This window comes from Danio rerio, chromosome 10, assembly GCF_049306965.1.
Source record: "Danio rerio strain Tuebingen ecotype United States chromosome 10, GRCz12tu, whole genome shotgun sequence".
Lineage (NCBI taxonomy): Eukaryota > Metazoa > Chordata > Actinopteri > Cypriniformes > Danionidae > Danio > Danio rerio.
This window is the reverse complement of record NC_133185.1, coordinates 49,138,544-49,160,336: the sequence shown is the minus strand read 5'-3', so window position 1 is coordinate 49,160,336 and position 21,793 is coordinate 49,138,544. Positions and strand designations below refer to the sequence as shown.

Genomic DNA, 21,793 nt, shown 5'->3' with positions numbered 1-21,793 from the left:
CACACTTTAGCAAAAATATAGAACACACCCAGAAAACCCTAGCAACCCAAAACTGTACAACACGCCTTAGCAACCACATACTGTAGAAAACACCTTAGCAACCATATAGAACACAACCAGTACACCCTAGCAACCTCTTACAGTAGAACGCACCATAGCAACTCCATACCGTAAAACACCCTGTAGCAACAATATAGAACACACCCAGAATAACACCTACTAATAACCCCCGTGTGTATTTGCAGAGGTCATAATCATGCGCACTGATGTTTCTGGGCCAATGTCTGTTTTGTTTCAGGGTGTTACTACAGTTGCTAAGGGTGCTGTACAGCCTGCACTGCCCACTTCAACACTGTACCAGCTGGATATCGTGCTGAAAAGAGGAAACAACCTCGCCATTCGAGACCGCGCCGGTAACATGCTGTTGTTTCTTCTCATCTTAAAGGGACAGTTCACAGCATCGGTTCACATACAGTTAAATCCAAAATTATTCGCCCCCATGTTAATTTTCTTATTCAGATATTTCCCAAATGATGTTGAACAGATTCAGGATTTTTTCACAGTATTTCCTCTAATATTTGTTCTTCTGGAGAAAGTCTTATTTGTTTTATTTCGGCGAGAATAAAAGCAGTTTTTAATTGTTTTAAAGCCATTTTAAGGTCAATATTATTAGCCCCCTTAAGCAATATTAGTTTTGGATTGTCTCCAGAACAAACCACTGTTATACAATGACTTGCCTAATTACCCTAACCTGCTTATCAGGCTTAGAACAAATGCAGGATGAGTAAACGTTGCCAGAATTTTCATTTTTGAGTGTACTGTCCCTTTAAGAGACGTATCTGTATAAATACGATCACAGTGAGAAATAAAGGTGTGTTTTGTATGTTGCATTTCAGGAACGAGTGACCCATATGTGAAGTTTAAATTAGCCGGTAAAGAGGTTTTCCGTAGTAAAATCATCCAGAAGAACCTGAACCCGGTTTGGGATGAACGCGTTTGCCTAATAGTGGACAACCTTAAAGAGCCTCTGTATATGAAGGTAAAAGTCTTCTTTTATCGCATAGATGTCTGTAGAAACTAAGAAACCTAATGGCAATTTAATATTTACATGTCATACATATATACACTCACCGGCCACTTTATTAGGTACACCTGTCTGACTGCTCGTTGACTCAAATTTCTGATTAGCCAAACACATGGCAGCAGGAATTACATGTACATCTGATTACCAATGTCTTATACTAAAATCCTAAATCATGTTTCTTAAAATGTACTTGTCTTTTTTACTCTGTTTTAGGTGTTTGACTATGATTTTGGCCTTCAGGATGATTTTATGGGCTCGGCTTACCTTTACCTGGAGTCTCTGGAGCAGCAGAGGTATCACGTCTTCAACATTACTGCCAAAAAACAAGAGAATTCAAGATTTAGTATCAAATTCATACAATTAGATCAACAATAAAACAGTTCAATGCATGCAACATTTAGCGGTTGTTATCTGGGAATAATGAACCTCAGAATGTTGTGATCAGAAGTGAGTAATCCAGACAGCCGTGTAATAATGCACTCAGTTAAAATACTTGGGTTAAAAATACCCCAACATATAACCCAACTATAGGTTATTATTGCACCTTCCCTACTATGGGTTATTTTAACCCAGTGCATTGGGTTATTTTGGGTAAATTTAATATTTTCCCCATTCTGGTATAAAATTGCTACTATTACAAGTACCACTATTAATTATGGCTGTGTAAATAAATAACATACAGTCTTCAAAATCATTGTAAATGCTTTATTTCCATTACATTTTAAGTTCTAGACACGTACTTGTTTTTAGCCATTTAATATAGATCGTTATGACGTGCGCGTTTGTATCATCAATAATTAAGAGTGCTGGGGTGAAACTAACATAAAACACACGACACGGAGAGGTCATTTGATTAAAAAAACAACAACATTATTGCGTTAAAGCTTAAATAAACATTATAACGCAAAAACAACATTACGTATGCATAATAATATAGCTGTTCTGTGTTAAAGGGCACATAGTTTACCCCTTTTTTTAAGATTTAATATTAGTATTATGGTTGTTCTGAGTGCGCCAGTTTAGGTTCAGTTCAACACACAGTTCAGATGTTTTTATTATAATGTGTTTAAAAGTGTCATGTTGCGGGCGTGTACACAGTTGGCTGTTTTAGAGGCGTGTTGCTTCACATGGAAATTAGTCTCGGCTTCCTGCAATGTAACAAGGGGGCGGAGCCAAGAGCTCCCCCGCTCTGTGTTTGCAACAGACAGGCAGACTAAGAGAAGGAGCAGGAGTGAGAGGATCAGCATTCAGCCGTACATGTACGACTCGGTCACAGACCAAGCAGAGAGTACAAAATCATTTGTGTCTGTGTGCTAGTTTCAAGTGCCGAGCTTGTACACCGAGACTAATAACCACACACACTGAATTAACTTTGACTGAGGCACCGGATGCGTCGCTCGAAGCCGCGACACGGCACACCAGACACTCTCAGTGGTGCGGCAGAAACATGAAGTGTCCCGAATCATCGCGCCAAGCATTTTAGAATTCTAACCACAGGTTTCCATCAGGGCACACACAAAACGCGCCTCAAGTTGTCAGCTGTCCGTGGCGCCCAGTCGCCGACTTAAAGCGCCGCTGCGTGCACCTCGACAGAAACCTACGCCCAGAATTCCAAAATGCATGGTGCTGCGTCGGCGTTGCCCCACGCAGAGCGGAGCTTCTGGTGTGTGACCTGCAGGCAAGTTTGTTATTTTATTTCCAATGGAGAGACGCGCACATGAGGCAACATGCTTGCACTTTTCCAGCTGCACCTAGTTAAGATCACAGAGAGCTTCTGTGACCTCGAGAAATACAAACGTCTGAAGTTTAAGGTAGAATGAAAAGTACACGTTTGCAAACCTACTTAAGGTACAACCAATAATTCCGATTAGAGTGGTAATGTGGAGAATATTGATCTTGTGTTGAGTCCAACATCTAAAAACAGAGCAAGGCTGTTCCTTTAGCGATTTCGCTTTGACTAGCGCTGAAAATGGCGGACACGAAACGACAAACTGAGGATTAGGTGAAGCGCCTGTCAATCAAAATTGGTGGGCGGGGGGATCGCACTCCTACGTCAAGTTGCGGTCGCTTTGAAAATCACTCCAATTGGTCCACTGTTTTTATGTTGTTAAATTGAAAAAAAAAGGACTGTGTGTGTGTATCTCCCCAATATCATGGTCTATACACTCTACCTACACATGTCTGTGCAAAAAGCTTGAAAAGTAGATTTTTTACCATAGGTGCCCTTTAAATCAGTTAACTATTGAAATTCAAAATATTGAACCCAACTGGTTGAGTTATTAATTAATAATCCAATAAAGGTTAAAAATGACTCAACAAAGCACCAAATATTGAACCTAACTGGTTATTATTAAATAATACAATAAAGGTTAAATATAACCCAACAAAGCACCAAATATTGAACCCAACTGGTTGAGTTATTATTAAATAATCCAATAAAGGTTAAATATAACCTAACAATGCACCAAATATTGAACCCAACTGGTTGAGTTATTATTAAATAATCCAATAAAGGTTAAAAATGACTCAACAAAGCACCAAATATTGAACCCAACTGGTTGAGTTATTATTAAATAATCCAATAAAGGTTAAAAATAACTCCACAAAGCACTCAATGTTTTTAACTCAACCACTGGGTTAAATAAATAACTCAAGGTTTTTTAGAGTGCAGAATAAACGCTTCAGTCTTTTACAACAGCTGCTGATTAACCTGTCAGGCCTTGTTCTGTGAGGACAATCGGCTTCATGTACTTTATCCCTTATGTGTTTTTGATGCAGACCTCTTGATGTTCGGCTGGACCTTCAGGACCCTCACTGCCCTGATCAGGACTTGGGCTCTCTAGAGCTGACGGTCACTCTTTACCCGAGAAGCCCAGCGGACAGAGAGGCGCTCAGACAGGTGGTCAGACTCAGTAATATTGTTTATGTTGCTTATTTGTACAATTCAATTTTGTTGACTTGGGCTCACTGAATGGAAAGGCTAAGTATAAGTCTTGTTCTTCAGTGGCTGAGAAAGCTTAACATGCTGGAATTAAAGAAAGACGAGCAATTACAAAGAAACGCCAGCAAATTAGGAAGACAGCATACGTGTTGTAAATCTTCACAAATACATTTAGAAAATGCCTGCATTCTCTCAAAATACATGCAAATAGTTGGGAACACAACGGAAATGGGTAAAGTCTAGATCGAATATGCGGCCGGCCGGAAGTGCAATATGCACATTAATAAAGCAGCATTTTTTTATGACACTGTATAACAATAATTCATATTTTTACAGTACTGTGAGGGTTGGGTTTAGGGTTGGGGTGGGGGTAGGCGTTAAAAAAATACATTTTATTGGGTAATTTAATAGATAGCATAACTAATACTCGGTACAACTACAGTTTTTACATAACCGTCACAGTAAGGGTAGGGTTGGGGTGGGGGTAGACGTTAATAAAATACAACAAATGAGAAATTTAATAAATAATAAAAATAATTCACGTTAACTTCCGGCCGCAAACGTATCCGCTCTAGCAACAACCACGGAAATGTTTCAAGGGAACCCTACAACACGCCGGACCTGGCTGGGATTTGTTTATTGTGCTGTGACTATTAATCAGTTAAGCTGTAGGTCAGGGGTCACCAAACTTGTTCCTGTAGGGCCGGTGTCCTGCAGATTTTAGCTCCAACCCTAATCACACACACCTGAACAAGCTAATCAAGGGCTGTTTCTCAATTCCAAGAATGCAGAGAACAGACTTGCGTTCTTGTGGAGAGCGGTCTTGCCAGGTGTCTTCGGAAGAACGAACTCAAGAGACCGCGAGGGCAGAGAATGCGTCCTTTGAGAAATGGGATGCTGCGTTCTTCCTGATGGTCACATGACCTTCAGGTGTTTTAAATGATAAATTATTTAAACATTACAGCATTCATACAACGCTGTATTGTTTCCCCCCTCTTCAAAATATATACTTTGCATAAAAACATTATAAATATACTCTGCACAATATAAATAAAACAGATTTTAATACGAATTCCAGCAAACAAACACCCTTAATGTGTTTATTCCTTTATTAAGATGTTCATGTTAATGATTACTTTCACCGTTTCATTTAGGGAAACTCCTGAGGTAAATAAGTGATATCTCTGAACTTTGATAATAAATCTAAATAAAATGCAGCGCTTCCCACCTCCAGCCGCAATGACTTCTGGGACTTCCAGAGCGAGTTCGCTGCTCAAGTCTGCATCATTGCGTCCTCGATATCAAGATCACATCCGGGAAGTTTCACGCGTCCTCCGTACTTGCGGTCTTGAGTATTGGAACTGAACTTTGGCAGCTGATGATGACGTTGCACGAGAACACGAGAACGCAAGACCGCTAAAGAACGCATATTGAGAAGCAGCCAAGGTCTTACTAGGTATACTTGAAACATTCAGGCAGGTGTGTTGAGGCAAGTTGGAGCTAAACCCTGCAGGGACACTGGCCCTCCAGGACAGAGATTGGTGACCCCTGCTGTAGGTGATCTTTGAAAGGTGAGTTTTTGTTTATTTTAACATTCTGACTACATAATTTCCTTGGCATTTGCATATTATTAGCCTAAATAACCATAACCTAAATAGCCGGTTTCGTCACATTTTAGGGTCCCCTTGAAACATATTTACATTTTTACATTTACATTTAGTCATTTAGCAGACGCTTTTATCCAAAGCGACTTACAAATGAGGACAAGGAAGCAATTTACACAACTAAGAGCAACAATGAAGAAGTGCTATAGGCAAGTTTCAGGTCTGTAAAGTCTAAGAAGGGAACTATTAGTAGTATTAGTTTTTTTTTTTTTTGTACAGTTAGTGTGATATTCAGAGAGGCAATTGCAGATTAGGAAGTGAAGTGGAGACTAAATAGTTGAGTTTTTAGTGGTTTCTTGAAGACAGCGAGTGACTCTGCTGTTCTGCTGCAGTTAGGGAGTTCATTCCACCAACTGGGCAGATTGAGCGGGAGCGTTCGCAAGTGATTTCTTCCCTCTTTGGGATGGAACCACGAGGCGACGTTCATTCACAGAACGCAAGTTTCTGGAGGGCACATACATCTGCAGAAGTGAGAGCAGATAAGAAGGAGCAAGGCCAGAAGTCACTTTGTAGGCAAACATCAGAGCTTTGAATTTGATGCGAGCAGCAACTGGCAGCCAGTGCAAACGGATGAGCAGCGGAGTGACATGTGCTCGTTTAGGTTCATTGAAGACCACTCGTGCTGCTGCGTTCTGGAGCAGCTGAAGAGGCTTGATAGAGTTAGCTGGAAGCCCGGCTAGTAGAGATATGCGTTATGTTCTGTGCTTTTCCATGTATTGTGAAAAAATGCCAGGGTTATCTGAATTTGTTTGCGTTGTGAGAAAATGCAGAGAATTTATTAAATGTGTTTGGGTTGTGAGGATTTGCAACACATATGCTTTCAAACCGATGAGGATCTTTTCTTTTTTTGCTGGCGCTTTCTGTAATTGCATGTGTTTTTATAAGTGCAGCACATTAATCACTCTCACTTTATAATTTGCATCATTGGATGGAAATATGTTATGAAACTGTACAGATGCAGTATGTAGGATTGACACCTGGTGGTTGAACTAAGTATTGCAGTCCAAATTCAAAACACTGTCATGTTTTTTCATCCGGCACTTGCTTCTTAGACTTGACACAAACACAGGTTGCCAGATTGACAGCACAAACAGCAGCGAGTATGCCTGACCATCCAGCCTTACACATTTTGAGCTGCTCAGCTAATGCTTACATATAATAATTGTAATGTTTGTGGATTAAAAATCATCTCATCTGGTAGAGTAGGCCCGCCTGAAATGCTTTGTGAAGACACTGCACGGGGATGATGGGACGTTTGTGCTTTCTGCATAATGCATGGAGAGACTCTGAATTAGACATTAGAAAGCTGCTGCACTGTGCAGACGGCAGGAGAAAACATCAGAATTCACATGGTGTTCCTGCAACACATGCAAACATTCACAGACACGTCGCATTCGGAGACTTTTGTACAGTAAAATGATGAAGTGAGGTCAAACATTACTGCCACATGTATGGATTTACAGTGGAAAGAACTGTCTTGCAGGACCGGGACATAAATAAACACAAGTATAAACTAGAGCTCTGTGATATTGAAGATTAATATGATATGCGATAGCATGATAAATAATTAACATATACTGTTACTAGTTGACTATACACTTAACTTAAGACACTATAGAGCACAGGTGTCAAACTCAGTTCCTGGAGGGCCGCAGCTCTGCACAGTTTAGTTCCAACCCTAATTAAACACACCTGATCAAACTAATTGAGTCCTTCAGGCTTGTTTGAAACCTACAGCAGGGTCTCTGCAGATATCATAATGTCAAATTTAAGACCTTTTAAAACCTTTTTAAGACCATTAAGTATTAAATTTAAGACCTATATCGCAATATCAAAAACACGCGAGAGAAAATGGAAAAGCACAAAATTAGGGGTAAAATAAAGTTATTTAAATTGAACAGTAGTAAAGTCAGGTTAAATACACCATTGACGAAACAGATTAAGGCTTTTATACTTGACACGTTCACCATTGAGATATATATTTTTTTAAATGACAGGGGTCGGTCCAAAAAAAAAAACAGAAAGTAAAATCAGACTAATAAAAAGATAATCATTATCACTGAAGATGTTTTTGGGGGCCTCTTTTTTGTTTTAACAAATTTTTCCCTCAGAGTTTTTGCCAAAGTTTTACAAAACTTTCCTCCTTTCCCATGGCTGTTGCAATTTCTAGCCAATAATTATTGGTCATTCTGGCAAGCAGAAATGTAACTGTGATAGAAAATGGGTAAAAACCTGATTAGGTAGTATTATAGCTTACTGTACTATTCACTCTTTAAATAAATCCCACTATCATTCCCATTTTATCACTAAAATAAAGTGAACTAGTGTAGTGTTTTGTGAAGTACAGTAAAGTACTTCAATTACTCTGTTGTGGTAATACTATAGTTGCTATGGTTACACAACAAGTGTATTATAAACAAACTACCCAGTGCTTTAGTTTTTTTTTTACAATATAGTAAACTTTAAAATTTACAATATATTATTCTACAATTCACCACACTTTACTGTAGTAAAACTACACTGTATTTCATTTTATCAGTTCACTATTCTTAATACTACAGTATGCTGATGCATCTCTGGAAAAGCACAAAAGGAGTCAGACAGAGCGAGAGCAGATCATTCGCACGTGAGCAGCCAGTATTTTGAGAGCTCGCAAGCAGTTTTGTCCATGAACAAAGAAAACCGTGAGCAGAGATTCGCTCTCTCGTATTACAGCGCACTTATAAAACTGCGCTTGCGACATGTCAATGAAATAACGGCACACTCTACCAGCCGAAATCATGTCGCGCGCACTCAAAGCGAACTTCCGCAAACACATCGATGATGACACATTCGTCACGCGCACTGAGTTTAATAACAGAAAGATGATTGGCTATTGCAAGTTGACTTTTTTGTAGTTGTAATACTGCATTTTACAATTGGACTAGTGAAATAAAGAACTACAACACCCCAAAAACCTAACAACAACAACAAAAATAATTTAAATGAGCATTAGATTTAGTGTTACATGGACATCGGAAAAATAAGACCTGTGCAAAAATATTTAAGACTTTTTAAAGCCATAAATTTCGATTTTTTTTTTAATTTAAGACTTTTTAATACTTTTTAAGACCCCGTGGGGACCCTGTACAGGTAAGTGTGTTGGAGCAGGGTTGGAACTAAACTGTGCAGGGCTTCGGCCCTCCAGGAATTGAGTTTGACACCCCTGCAATAGACCATTTTATTTCCTGCTTGCTGTTAAACTATTTAATATGTGTAAGAAGAGGCGATTCAATGATAACTTGGAGTTATAACAGCTCTCATAACATTATTCATCAATATGTGGAGCTTTTTGGACTCACAGAAGGTATGGGAATTTAAAATGTAAAACAGGAAATAAGTCAGGACCATTGTTATTATTTACATCCCTCAAAACGGTCTATACAAGTACTTCACATAATACTGTGCAATATTAGTAACTCAGTTGGATCCTGCTTCCAGTTTTACAGTAACACGAGTGACCTGCTGTGTTGTTTTTGTAGACTGTGCTACTGAGGAGAAGCTGGAAGCGCTGCAGTAAGGTAAAAAAAGTAAGAGAGCGCTTGAGGAATCCTCTGACTGACTGCGGACACTATTTCACACACAGATTTACTAAACAGGGCCCGTGTTTATACAACATTTGATCTTAACACGAACGCTCCATTCACACAGGGCGTCAGCCTCAATGCTTCCCATTCACTTTGAATAGGTGATGTAAGGCGTTGCCGAACTGCATTGTGGATCCGAAGATGGGACATTCTCAAATTTTTAAGCGCCGACGAAAGCGTCAGCCAATCAGATCCCTTTATGCAAATACACCAGCTCAGACAGTAGCCGATTGCTCGCTAATTTCATTGGCTGATGCTGCTATGACGATCGCGTCAGCCCCGACTTCAGACACGCCCTCTGTCAAGCGTTGACTCTGAAGCCCAGTGTGAATGCACCACAGGAGTTCTCCTAAAGAGCAGTGCACATTTTTAAATAACAGCATACATAGAAATGTGATATATGGAAATTACAGATATGTTCATAATTGGATTTCACATGTCCGGCCACATTATTAGGTACACCTTACTGGAGCCGGTTTGGACCCTTTGTGCCTCCAGAACTGCCTTAATCCTTCGTGGTGTAGATTCAACAAGCTACTGGAAATATTCCTCAGAGATTTTGCTCCATGTTGACATGATAGCATCACACAGTTGCTGCAGATTTGTCGGCTGCACATCCATGATGCCAATCTCCCGTTCCACCACATCCCAAAGCTGCTCTATTGGATTGAGCTCTGGGGACTGTGGAGGCCATTTGAGTACAGTGAACTCCTCGTCATGTTCAAGAAACCAGTCTGAGATGATTGAGCTTCATGACATGGTGTTATCCTGCTGGAAGTAGCCATCAGAAGATGGAGACACTGTGCTCATAAAGGGATGGACATGGTCAGCAGCAATACTCAGGTAGGCTGTGGCGTTGATGCTCAATTGGTACTAATGGACCCAAGGTGTCCTTCTCACCATTACACCACCACCAGCTTGAACTGTTGATACAAGGCAGGATGGATTCATGCTTTCATATTGTTGAGGCCAAATTCTACATGCCTAAATGCATTTAGTTGTAATTGGCTGATTAGAAATTTGCGTTAATGAGCAGTTGGACAGGTGTACCTAATAAAGTGGCCGGTGAGTGTATAACTATAACCAATGCATTAACTGTGTTCATGGCTTTACATTACTAAACATTTCAGTAGCACCACATGAGTATTTGTTATGACACAATCGGTTATTAAATCTGGCCACTGATTCATATTTTGCATAATGACTTCAAAGGGAAATCGGTCAGTACCAAATATCATCACAGGGGTCAGAAGTGCAGCAGTCCGGTCAGAGGATGGAGAGTTTTATCCGCGTACGGCTTCATTAGATCTCTCCTGGTGATGGTTCAAGGCTTTCTGTAGACATTGGCATTTCATGCTTCTAGTGAGCCAGTCATTACTCGGTATTATCATCCATGGTGTTTGTGAAGGCATTGCGCACCCTTTCAATCCTGAGTCCACTGAGGAGCCATTACAGTATTGAGAGCATTAGTCTTAAAGGGATAGTTCACTCAAAAATGAAAAGGTGCTGTTAATGGGTTAGTTCACCCAAATTATTCATGATTCAAAGGCGCATATGACTGGTATTTTATGAATTATCACTGGCTTTTGGGTGACGCAAGGGCTCAGTGGTTAGCACTGTCGCCTCACAGCAAGAGCGTGGTTAGCCCAAAGAGCGTTTCACGCCTCCGAAAGCCACCATATTCACTGCATTTCGTCTTCCTCTTCTAAGAAGGAACTCATTTATTAGAGAAGAAAAAAAAACCATGATGGGATAATGAAATTTCAGCCTTGCTCTGCTTCATAATGAGTGTTGAATACTTTACTCATCATCAACTTGAGCTTCTGCTGGAGTCCCATAGGTTGTAATGAAGACCACAACTCCCATGATTCCACACTCAGTCACTGAGTCATTAAAATACACCTTTGTTTGTTGTGAATACACTCCCTCTAGTGGCCAAAATGGCATACTGTGCGTTTAACAGCAATTTTCGAGTGAACTATCTCTTGAAAGCTGCTCTAATGCATGCTAGTTGTTGAGATGTTGAATGTTTTGTGCTGTTTTGGACTGAAGCAGCAGCAGCAGCAGATGCAGCAGCAGAGTCCCCGTCTGTCAGATCTGCACAGAAAGCCTCAGATGTGGAAGGGTATTGTGAGCATCAGACTCATCGAGGGACGAAATCTCATCGCGATGGACCAGAATGGCTTCAGCGACCCTTACGTCAAGTTCAAACTGGGCCCTCAGAAGTACAAGAGCAAGGTGAGGCATTGAATATAGCAAATGTAAGTCTGCATGAACCGGAAGTTGCTGAGACTTTTATTTCAGTATGTTGATGTGCTTCAAACTGAAACAGAATATTGAGTTGGGGCGGGGCTCAAAGAGATAAAGAACCATTAAAAATATACACTATTAAAATATCTGGTCATTTTTGACCAGCTCGGGGAGATATGGAGCACCATTAGTGTCAAAAATAAATACTAATTTAAAATCAGCATGAACCAGAAGTTTTTATTTTTATTTATTTTAGACTTTTATTTCAATATGTCAATTTGCTTTGGGATATTAAGTAGGGGGCGGGGCTTTTTTGTGCATCAGTGAGCTTTAAAAACCTCAAAGAGATAAAAAAACAAAATTAAAAATACATTATTAGATTATCTGGTCATTTTTGACCCGGGTAAATATGGAGCACCATTAGTGTCAAAAATACTAATACTAATTTAAAATCTGCATGAACCTGATTTTGCAGAGACTTTTATTTCAATATGTTGATTTGCTTCAGGATATTGAGTAAGGGGCGGGGATTTTTTGTGCATCAGTGAGCTTTAAAAACCTCAAAGAGGCTTAACAAAACATTTAAAAATACATTATTAGATTATCTAGTCGTTTTTGACCCGTGTACATATGGAGTACCATTAGTGTCAAAAACACTAATACTAACTTGAAATCTGCATGAACCTGAATTTGCTGAGACTTTTATTTCAACATGTTGATTTGCTTTAGGATATTAGGTAGGGGGCGGGGCTTTTTTGTGCAACAGTGAGCTTTAAAAACCTCAAAGAGGCTTAACAAAACATTTAAAAATACATTATTAGATTATCTGGTCATTTTTGATTCAGGTAGATATGGAGCACCATTAGTGTCAAAAATACTAATTCTAATTTAAAATCTGCATGAACCAGAAGTTGCTGAGACTTTTATTTCAATATGTTAATTTGCTTTGGGATATTGAGTAGGGGGCGGGGCTTTTTTGTGCATCAGTGAGCTTTAAAAACCTCAAAGAGACTTAAAAAATAAATAATAAATAAAAAATACATTATTAGATTATCCAACACAATCTCACGGCAATTCGTAACTTTTTCATTTACTGGCTAATTCGTACAAATTCGTACGATCTAATTCGTACATTTTAGTACGATTTGCGTATCCCCCAATGACGGTTGGGTTTAGGGGTGGGGTTAGGTGCCACGCCTCCTTTTTAAAATCGTACATTTTCTTACGACTGAACTCGTACGAATTCGTACGAATTAGCCACTAAACTGCCAAAACGTAAAATACTTACGTTTTCTCGTGAGATCAGGCTGGATTATCTGGTCGTTTTTGACCCGGGTAAATATGGAGCATCATTAATGTCAAAAATACGAATACTAATTTAAAATCTGCGTGAACCAGAAGTTGCTGAGACTTTTATTTCAATATGTTGATTTGCTTCGTAAAATTAAGTAGGGGGCGGGGCTTTTTTGTGCATTAGTGAGCTTTAAAAAACATTAAAAAAATACATTATTACATTATCTGGTCATTTTTGACCCGGGTAGGTATGGAGCACCATTAGTGTCAAAAATACTAATACTGATTTGAAATCTGCGTGAACCTGATGTTGCCAAGACTTTTATATCAATATGTTGATTTGCTCCGGGATATCAAGCAGATGCTCCTATTTACAAATACCGAAACTTTTTTTTTTTCAGTGGATTAATGCGCACAGATTAATTGTTCACCTAAAGAAAAACTATGTAGGAAATATATATTGCAAATTTTGACATTAAAAATGAAATTAAATAAAACGAATACTTGAATAAAATGTTCAGTTTAATACAGATAAAGAGAAAAATAAAGAAACTACTCGGAAATTCCCAGTTTCTCTAGATTTATTATTAGAATTGCTATTGAAGCTTTATACATATAAAGTCAACGATGATAATGACTTTATAAAAAAGTTTATTTTAATTTATTGTTTCAATATATGCTTTAATATTTAAAACAGTATCTATTTAATTATCCATCAGTATTTCGTATTATTTCTTTAAATGTGTGTAATATTTTTTGTTGTATAAATAATAAATGTATTTATGTATTTAATCAATCAATTAATTAATCATGAATAATAAATAAAATTTAATTTAAAACAGAGAACATAGAGTTAATATAATAACCCAGTAATTCTCGTCTAAACAGACAATTCCCAAAACCCTGAACCCGCAGTGGAGGGAGCAGTTCGACCTGCATCTGTACGATGAGGAGGGAGGAATTCTGGAGATTTCTGTCTGGGATAAAGACATCGGGAGGAGAGATGACTTCATCGGCCAGTGAGTCTGATTTACATCTCTATATCTTATTGATATACAGTTAAAGTCAGAATTATTTGATTATTTCTCCAATTTCTGTTTATACGAAGATTATTTCTTCAGCGCATTTCTGCACATAATAGTTTTAATAACTCGACTCTGATGACCGTTTTCTTTTCTCTTTGTCATGATGACAGTAAATAATATTAGCCTAGCTCTTCTTCAAGACACTAGTGTTCAGCTTAAAGTGACATGTAAAGGCTTCACTAGGGTAATTAGGGTAAGGTTAGGGTAATTAGGCAAGTCATTGTATAACAGTGGTTTGTTCTGGAGACAATCCTAAACTAATATTGCTGAAGGGGCGAATAATATTGACCTTAAAATGCCTTTAAAACTATTAAAACTGCTTTTATTCTAGCCGAAATAAAACAAATCAGACTTTCTCCAGAAGAACAAATATTAGAGGAAATACAGTAAGAAATTCCTGAATCTGTTCCACATCATTTGGGAAATATTTGATCAGTGTTTTCCAATATGATGCAGCGCTGGTACTAACTTTTTGACTATTTGAGGTGTGAGCTGGAGCTGTGGAAGCTGAGCCGAGAGAAGACCCACAAGCTGGAGCTGCATCTGGAGGAGGACAAGGGCACGCTGGTGGTTCTGGTGACGCTCACCGCTACAGCCACCGTCTCTATCTCTGACCTGTCTGTAAACCTGCTGGACGACCCAGACCAGCGGCAGCACATCAGCAGGAGATACGTGAGTCCTGAAGAATGATGGCTTTTGTGCTTGGTTTTGTGTTCATTTTACATTTCTTGTTGACTCAATGAATGCCTCCTTAATTGTAAGTCACTTAATGACTAAATGTGAATGAAAATAAGTGCTGGGTGTGATGAGTAGGGGTGGGAATCTTTATAGGGAGTGATTTGAGGTTTACAAAACGATTCTCTTCGATCTAAAAACATTTATTCATTCATTTTTCTTCAGCTGAGTTCCTTATTTTTCAGGTGTTGCCATGGTGGAATGAACCGCCAACTATTCCAGCCTATGTTTTACGCATTGGATGCCCTTCCATCCTAACAATATACACTCACCGGCCACTTTATTAGGTACACCTTACTTACATCAGAGATGCTCTTCTGCAGAGCTCGGTTGTAACGAGTGCTTATTTGAGTTACTGTTGCCTTTCTATTAGCTGGAACCAGTCTGGCCATTCTCCTCTGACCTCTGGCCTCATCAACAAGGCATTTGCGCCCACAGAACTGCCGCTCACTGGATATTTCCTCCTTGTCAGACCATTCTCTGTGAACCCTAAAGATGGTTGTGCATGAAAATCCCAGTAGATCAGCAGTTTCTGAAATACTCAGAGCAGCCCGTCTGGCAGCAACAACCATGCCTGGTTTAAAGTCACTTAAATCCCCTTTCTTCCCCATTCTGATGCTCGCTTTGAGTTGCTGCCATGTCAACGAGCAGATGGACAGGTGTACCTAATAAAGTGGCCAGTTTGTGTATAATTAAATGTCTATAGAGAAACTAAAAGATGAAAACATGACATGAAAGTATGACACAAGTTCCTTTTCTTTCATACTGTCATGTTGTGTGCATCCATTTCCTTCACAAGAGTTAAAAAAAGGTGCCAGACCCTCTGATAGCATGCCTTATATTTTATCCAACTAAAGATGAGACATGACTTGTCTTATCACTGAAGCAATTATCAACTTATAATTTCCCTATTACTTTTGGTGTCCATTTACATCTTTACAACTTCAACCTGAATTAGAGTTTCTTTGCTTATGTTTAACGATTAGAATCTCTGCATGAGAGTTCTGTCTTCGTAAAAAACATTTATTTTATTAAAGATGAACAAGCTATAAATGTAAAAAGAGAGCAATTCTGTAAAACAGCCATATTTTAAACACATTATTTAAATAAAAGCTCCCAAAGAAGGCCAAACTAGTAGCGCTCAGTGCTGTAGTACACTTCAATGACCAGAAGGGGGAGTAAGCTGACCACAATCCAGTGCATGTAACTGGTCAGCCCTGCAGTAACTCTCACAAAAGGCACATATCTCTCCTTTCACTGCCAGTCTTTGTGCTGAAACGCTAACAGAAGCCCACCACCAGCGCAGACTCTGCATAATGAAGATGTGTTGCTGAGAGGCAGCAGATAATCCAGCGTGGCGGCTCAGATTTGGCGTCTCAATGGCTTTGACGTGGACACAAAACTGCTGGCGGACTCTGACAGCGGATTAGAGAAAGTTAGAGGCAAAATAGAGCTGTCAGGAACGCATGGATGCAGGCATGGGCCGGTTTAAGATTCTGACTGTATAAACCTTGGATAAAAATATCAATGTGTTGTGATTACTGCTATAAAATATGTTCCTTTTAAATGTCTGGGTAACTTTTTCCTCCACTGAAGTCAATATATTTGATTTTAAGAGGCATTTAAAAATGTTTTGGTGCAGAAAACATGTCAGGCTAAATAATTACAGTAAATTATTGACTTCTACTGTCTTTATTACTTCCAAAAACACTGATTTATTTACAAGGCATCTTTGGAGATCTGTCTTTTTTATGTATTTATTGACTTCATTGAATAAATGACAATAAAAAAGAAAAGATTGGCACTATTTTTGTGTATTTTAACAGGAAAACACAATAATTGAAGCAAGATAATGCCAGAAGTTTTGAAAAAGACATAATTTTAGGCTACAAAAAGTCATTCAACGTGTACCGAAGGGACTACATTTTTATTGTAGTTATTGACTTAATTTAATAAATGACAAACAAAAGAAAATATTGGCATGTTTTTGTGTATTTTAACAAGAAAACACAAGTATTGAAGTAAAATAATGGCATAAGTTTTGAAAAAAGCATCACAAAATCAGTGATTTTAAGCTACAAATATTTGAAAATCCTGAAGCGACTGAATTTCTATTGTTTTTGGAGATCTTTCTTTTATTTGTATTTATTGTCGTTATTAAATAAATGACAAACAAAAGAAAATATTGACACTTTTATGTATATTTTAATAGCAAAATACAAGAACCGAAGCAAAATAATGTCAGAAGTTTTGAAAAAGACGTCACAAAATCATTTTAGGCTACAAATACATAAAAAAGTGCCTGCTAAATCCTGGAGAGACTAAATTTCTATTGTACTTATTGACTTATTTAAATTAAAGATCAAAAACAGAAATTTTTGCACGCTATTTTAGTGTATTTTCATGGCAAAACACAAGATCTAAAGCAAAATAATGCCAGAAGTTTTGAAAACGATGTCACAAAAATCATTTTGGGCTACAAATATAAAAAAAGTGTCTGCTAAATCCTGGAGGGACTGCATTATTATTGTATTTATTGACTTTATTAAATAAATGACAAACAAAAATATATATATATATTGACACTATTTGTTTTGCCTTATGCAAGAACTGAAGCAAAATAATGGCAGAAGTTTTGAAAAAGGTCTCACAAAATCAGTCATTTTAGGCTACAAAAATAAAAGATCTCTGCTAAATCCTTAAGGAATTGAATTTCTAGTGTTTTTATTGACTTATTTAAATGAATGATCAACAAAATAAATTTTGCACGCTATTTTAGTGTATTTTCATGGCAAAACACAAGAACTGAAGCAAAATAATGCCGTGTAGGTTTTGAAAAAGACGTAATTTTAGGCTATAAATATCAAAAAGTGTCTGCTAAATCCTGGAGAAACTTATTGAATTTATTGTCAAATGAATTTATTAAACAAATGACAAACAAAAGAAAATATTGACACATTTTTTTGTGTATTTTAACAGCAAAACACAAAGAACTGAAGCAAAATACTGCCATAAGTTTAGAAAAAGACGTCACAAAATCAGTGATTTCAGGCTACAAATATAAATAAAGATCAAGGGACTGAATAATAATAATTCACAATTTTCCATTTTTATTGCATTTATTAACTTGTTTTAATAAATGATGAACAAAATAAATTCGTGCACACTATTTTTGCCTATTTTCACAGCAAAACAGAAGTACTAAAACAAAATAATGCCAGAAGTTTTGAAAAAGACGTCACAAAATCAGTTATTTTGGGCTAAAAATGTGAAGGAAAAAAAAAAGTCTGTTAAATCCCGGAGAGACTGAATATTTTATTATATTTATTGTCTTTATTAAATAAATGAAAAACAAAAGAAAATATTGACACTACTCTTGTGTATTTTAACAGCAAAACACAAGAACTGAAGCAAAATAATGGCAGAAGTTTTGAAAAAGGCCTCACAAAATCATTTTAGGCTACAAATACAAAAAGAGTGTCTGCCAAATCCTGGAGAGACTGAATTTCCATTGTATTTATTGACTTTATTAAATTAATGATCAACAAAAAGATCATTTCAGCCTCTAAGCGGTGTTTTTGTTGCTTTTCAGAGTCCGCTCAAGTCCTTCTTCAATCTGAAGGATGTGGGGATTTTGCAGGTGAAGATCCTGCGGGCCGAGGGGCTGATGGCTGCTGATGTCACAGGTAAAAACATGTATTACACCTGTATTATAGAGGCATGCTTTCACCAATGAACAATATACAGTTCAATTCAGAATTATTAGCCCCTCTGTTTATTTTTACCCAATTTCTGTTTAACGGAGAGAAGATTTTCTTCAGCACATTTCTAATCATAATAGTTTAATAACTCATCTCTAATAACTGATTTATTTTTTTCTTTGCCATGATGACAGTAAATAATATTAGACTAGATACTGCTCAAGACACTAGTATTCAGCTTAAAGTGACATTTAAAGGCTTCATTAGGGTAAAGTTAGGGTAATTAGGCAAGTCATTGTATAACAGTGGTTTGTTCTGGAGACAATCCAACACTAATATTGCTGAAGGGAGCTTATAATATTGACCTTAAAATGTCTTTAAAACAATTAAAAACTTCTTTTAATACTACACAACACCAACCCTGACAATATAGCACTTTAATCTATTACAAATGTTTAAGGTTAAAAATTGTTATGCAAAAAAAGGTAATGCAAAAGCAGAATGTTCTCAACTTTTTCCTAATATTGTTTAGTAACACTCGTATAATATAATATTGGTCCATTAGTTGATGTTAGTTAATGCATTTAGTAACATTACTAATCATGAGCAATCTTGTGCAGCAGTTATAAATCATAGTTAATCAACATTTACTAATAATTTGACAAGGAACAAATGGGCTACTCATCATTCTTGTTTGAATTGAAAAATTTGGATCTGGCAACCCTGACCATAAGGTTTCATTTAGAGTGGAAGTGAAGCAGTCAGTCAAGACTACATTATTTTGTAAATTGATTAACACTTGAGAATGAAATATATATTACAACCCTAATTAATGTTACCATTTTAAAGAGAAAAGGGCATGTTTTACTACAGTTTTTAGAGCAAGGGCGCCGCCATCTAGCAATATCGCTGTGCCTGATGTCACGGGGGTTGCTTCCGTACCTCGGCTGTACGGATACAGTGGAAGTAAAGGACTGTACACGGAGACTGCAAAGCCTAATTTAACCCAATGCGTGAAGTTGTGGTTGTGAAGCTGCTGCAAATACAAGCACCAGATGTGTGAATATATATAAAAATTATTATATTTATTCAATCCCGCAATTGCAGTCTCCGTGTTAAGTTCATTACTTCCACTGTATACTTTCAGCTGAGGGGACGGCGCTGTCCTTGCTCTAAAATCTATAGTAAAACATGCCGTTTCCTTTAAAATGGTTACATTAATCCAGTTTGTTCAATATATATTTCAATGAAGTGGAAAGCAATTTACAAAATAATGTAAACCTGACTGAATGCCTCACTTCCTCCTTAAATCCACATTATTAATATCTCAGTCTTCTGAATGCACGGTTGTGTTTCAGGAAAGAGCGACCCGTTCTGCATCGCGGAGCTGTGTAACGACCGTCTGCAAACACACACCGTCTACAAGACTCTGAACCCCGAGTGGAATAAAGTCTTCAGCTTGTGAGTTCATCATGCACATGTTTAAATATTCATCACTGATCAAGTTCTGTCACATTCACTCTGGTGGATTGCATTTGGGTCAGAGACCGAAAAGAAGCTTTCATGCATCGAAATAGTAAGAGAGTTTAATACAATACTTTAAAGGGGACCTATTATACCCCTTTTCACAAGATGTCAAATGCGTCTCTGATTTCCCTAAAGTGTGTATGTGTGTGAAGTTTCAGCTCAAAATACCACACTAATAATGTCTGAAACTGACCCTTTTAGGCTTTGATGTTAGTTGTGGTGTTTTGGTGACTGTTGCTTTAAATGTAAATGAGATTGGGCTCTTTTTAGAAGAGGGCGGAGCTACAAATGCCTGTAAGTCAGCATAGTGGCAGATTCAAAAACAAGACTAACGTAGTATGCTAAATATTAGGGGTGTAAAGAGACGCTTACTCTACAACACAAGCTAAGACAAGATTTTTACATTATTTTTAAAAAATATTTAATGATTAAAAAGATCTTGTCATAGATAAGATCTTGTTACACCCCTACCAATGCCCTATGCTAATCAAAGTCCTTCTGCAGACGGTTTTTGCCAATCACAATTCTCCCCCTAAGCTCTTCCTCTTCCCCTACTCCTCATTTTGCGCGTTCACGTGAAGGGGTAGGGGTGTCCCAATTCTCTTTAGCTCGAAGGCGTAGGGCTAAGGGGAAGGACCAGATACCCCTTGAAACTGAGATTTTTTAGGACCACACTTGAAACCAAGCGTACTAAAATATCCCAGAATACACCATCTACAACAGCAGCATAGCTGCACCCAGAAGTCTGGAGTAGGGTTGGGTACCGAAACCCGGAACCGGTATGTACCCGTCTTATTCAGATTAAGGCAAATCGTTAGATCACTGATGTCCATGTAAAAGTAGACACAAGCACCAAGCCAAATTGGTTGGCATCGCCCAACCCTAATTAAAATTTCATTAAAGATTACCAAAACAAACTTTTTTCAGTGAATTAACTTGCGCTGATTAATTATTCACCTTAAGAACAACAGTGAGCCAGCAAAATAAAAGCTGTTAATTGAAGTAGACTTTAAAAGGGGACCTATTATGCAGAAATCCCTTTAATAAGTGGTTTAAGTACAGTTGTGTGTCAGCAGTGTGTGAATATAATCAGCCTCTAATGGTAAACATTAATTTATTGTATTGTTTATGATCAGATGCACAGGCATTTGTAGCTCCGCCCTCTTCTGAAAAGTGCACAGTGCACTAAAACGTGCATCTCATTTGCAATCAGGATCAAAGCCTGAAAGGGGCAGTTTCAGAAATTTTTTGTGTTTTGTTTTGAGCTGAAACACACACACACACACACACACACACACACACACACTATAAAGACATCTATAAAGAGGCAGAGTAGGTCACCTCTAATACACATTCATTAAATGCTCAGTAATGTTCGCAAAACATTGAAAACATGAGTGTGTGCATAAGCGTGGCTTAATATTCTGAATAATGTGCAACAGCTGGGATGTGTGAGTGATTGGTGAAAACGACTATGGGTAATGTAGTCTGGGTGACTGGCAGAGTAGTGGCTCGTGGGCGCTCCCGCAGCTGATCTTGACATGAATATTGTGTTTTATTGCTGTAACTCTCTCTCTCTCTCTCTCTCTCTGTGTGTGTGTCAGTAATGTAAAGGACATCCACTCAGTGCTGGAGATCTCAGTATATGATGAGGACCGAGACCGCAGTGCTGACTTTCTGGGAAAAGTGGCCATCCCTTTATTAAACGTGAGTGTGTCTCCATCATTACACTGCAGACAGCCAGTCGAGGAGATTACTTCATTACATACTGCATGTGTGCACACACACACACACACTCACACACACGCACATATAGCATTGCTGTACTTGAGGCATTTTGTCCCCACAAAGTGATGAATGACAGAACCACACACACACACTAACAGA

The 21,793-nt window shown here is 38.0% G+C and overlaps 1 protein-coding gene and 1 long non-coding RNA gene across 6 annotated transcripts in view; one reads left to right on the top strand and one right to left on the bottom strand.

Annotated features, from left to right (window-relative positions):
* The window catches only part of mctp1b (multiple C2 domains, transmembrane 1b), a 107,080-nt gene that overhangs the window by 63,035 nt on the left and 22,252 nt on the right, over window positions 1-21,793 (top strand). The window contains exons 2-12 of one of the 5 annotated variants that reach the window (XM_073915239.1): window positions 299-413; window positions 897-1,039; window positions 1,298-1,377; window positions 3,863-3,983; window positions 9,211-9,249; window positions 11,368-11,553; window positions 13,747-13,877; window positions 14,429-14,615; window positions 18,271-18,364; window positions 19,738-19,840; window positions 21,511-21,613. In XM_073915239.1, coding sequence (XP_073771340.1) covers window positions 299-413; window positions 897-1,039; window positions 1,298-1,377; window positions 3,863-3,983; window positions 9,211-9,249; window positions 11,368-11,553; window positions 13,747-13,877; window positions 14,429-14,615; window positions 18,271-18,364; window positions 19,738-19,840; window positions 21,511-21,613 — 1,302 coding nt within the window. Of the gene's footprint in view, window positions 1-298; window positions 414-896; window positions 1,040-1,297; window positions 1,378-3,862; window positions 3,984-9,210; window positions 9,259-10,158; window positions 11,554-13,746; window positions 13,878-14,428; window positions 14,616-18,270; window positions 18,365-19,737; window positions 19,841-21,510; window positions 21,614-21,793 lie in introns of all 5 variants that reach the window. The other 4 variants (XM_073915238.1, XM_009305692.5, XM_002663670.7 and 1 more) reach the window with 4 other exon arrangements.
* LOC141376481 (uncharacterized) overlaps window positions 1,349-21,793 on the bottom strand; it is a 77,361-nt gene continuing 56,916 nt past the window's right edge. The window contains exon 3 of the long non-coding RNA XR_012386611.1: window positions 1,349-1,397. This is a non-coding gene — a long non-coding RNA (uncharacterized lncRNA). The remainder of the gene's footprint in view (window positions 1,398-21,793) is intronic.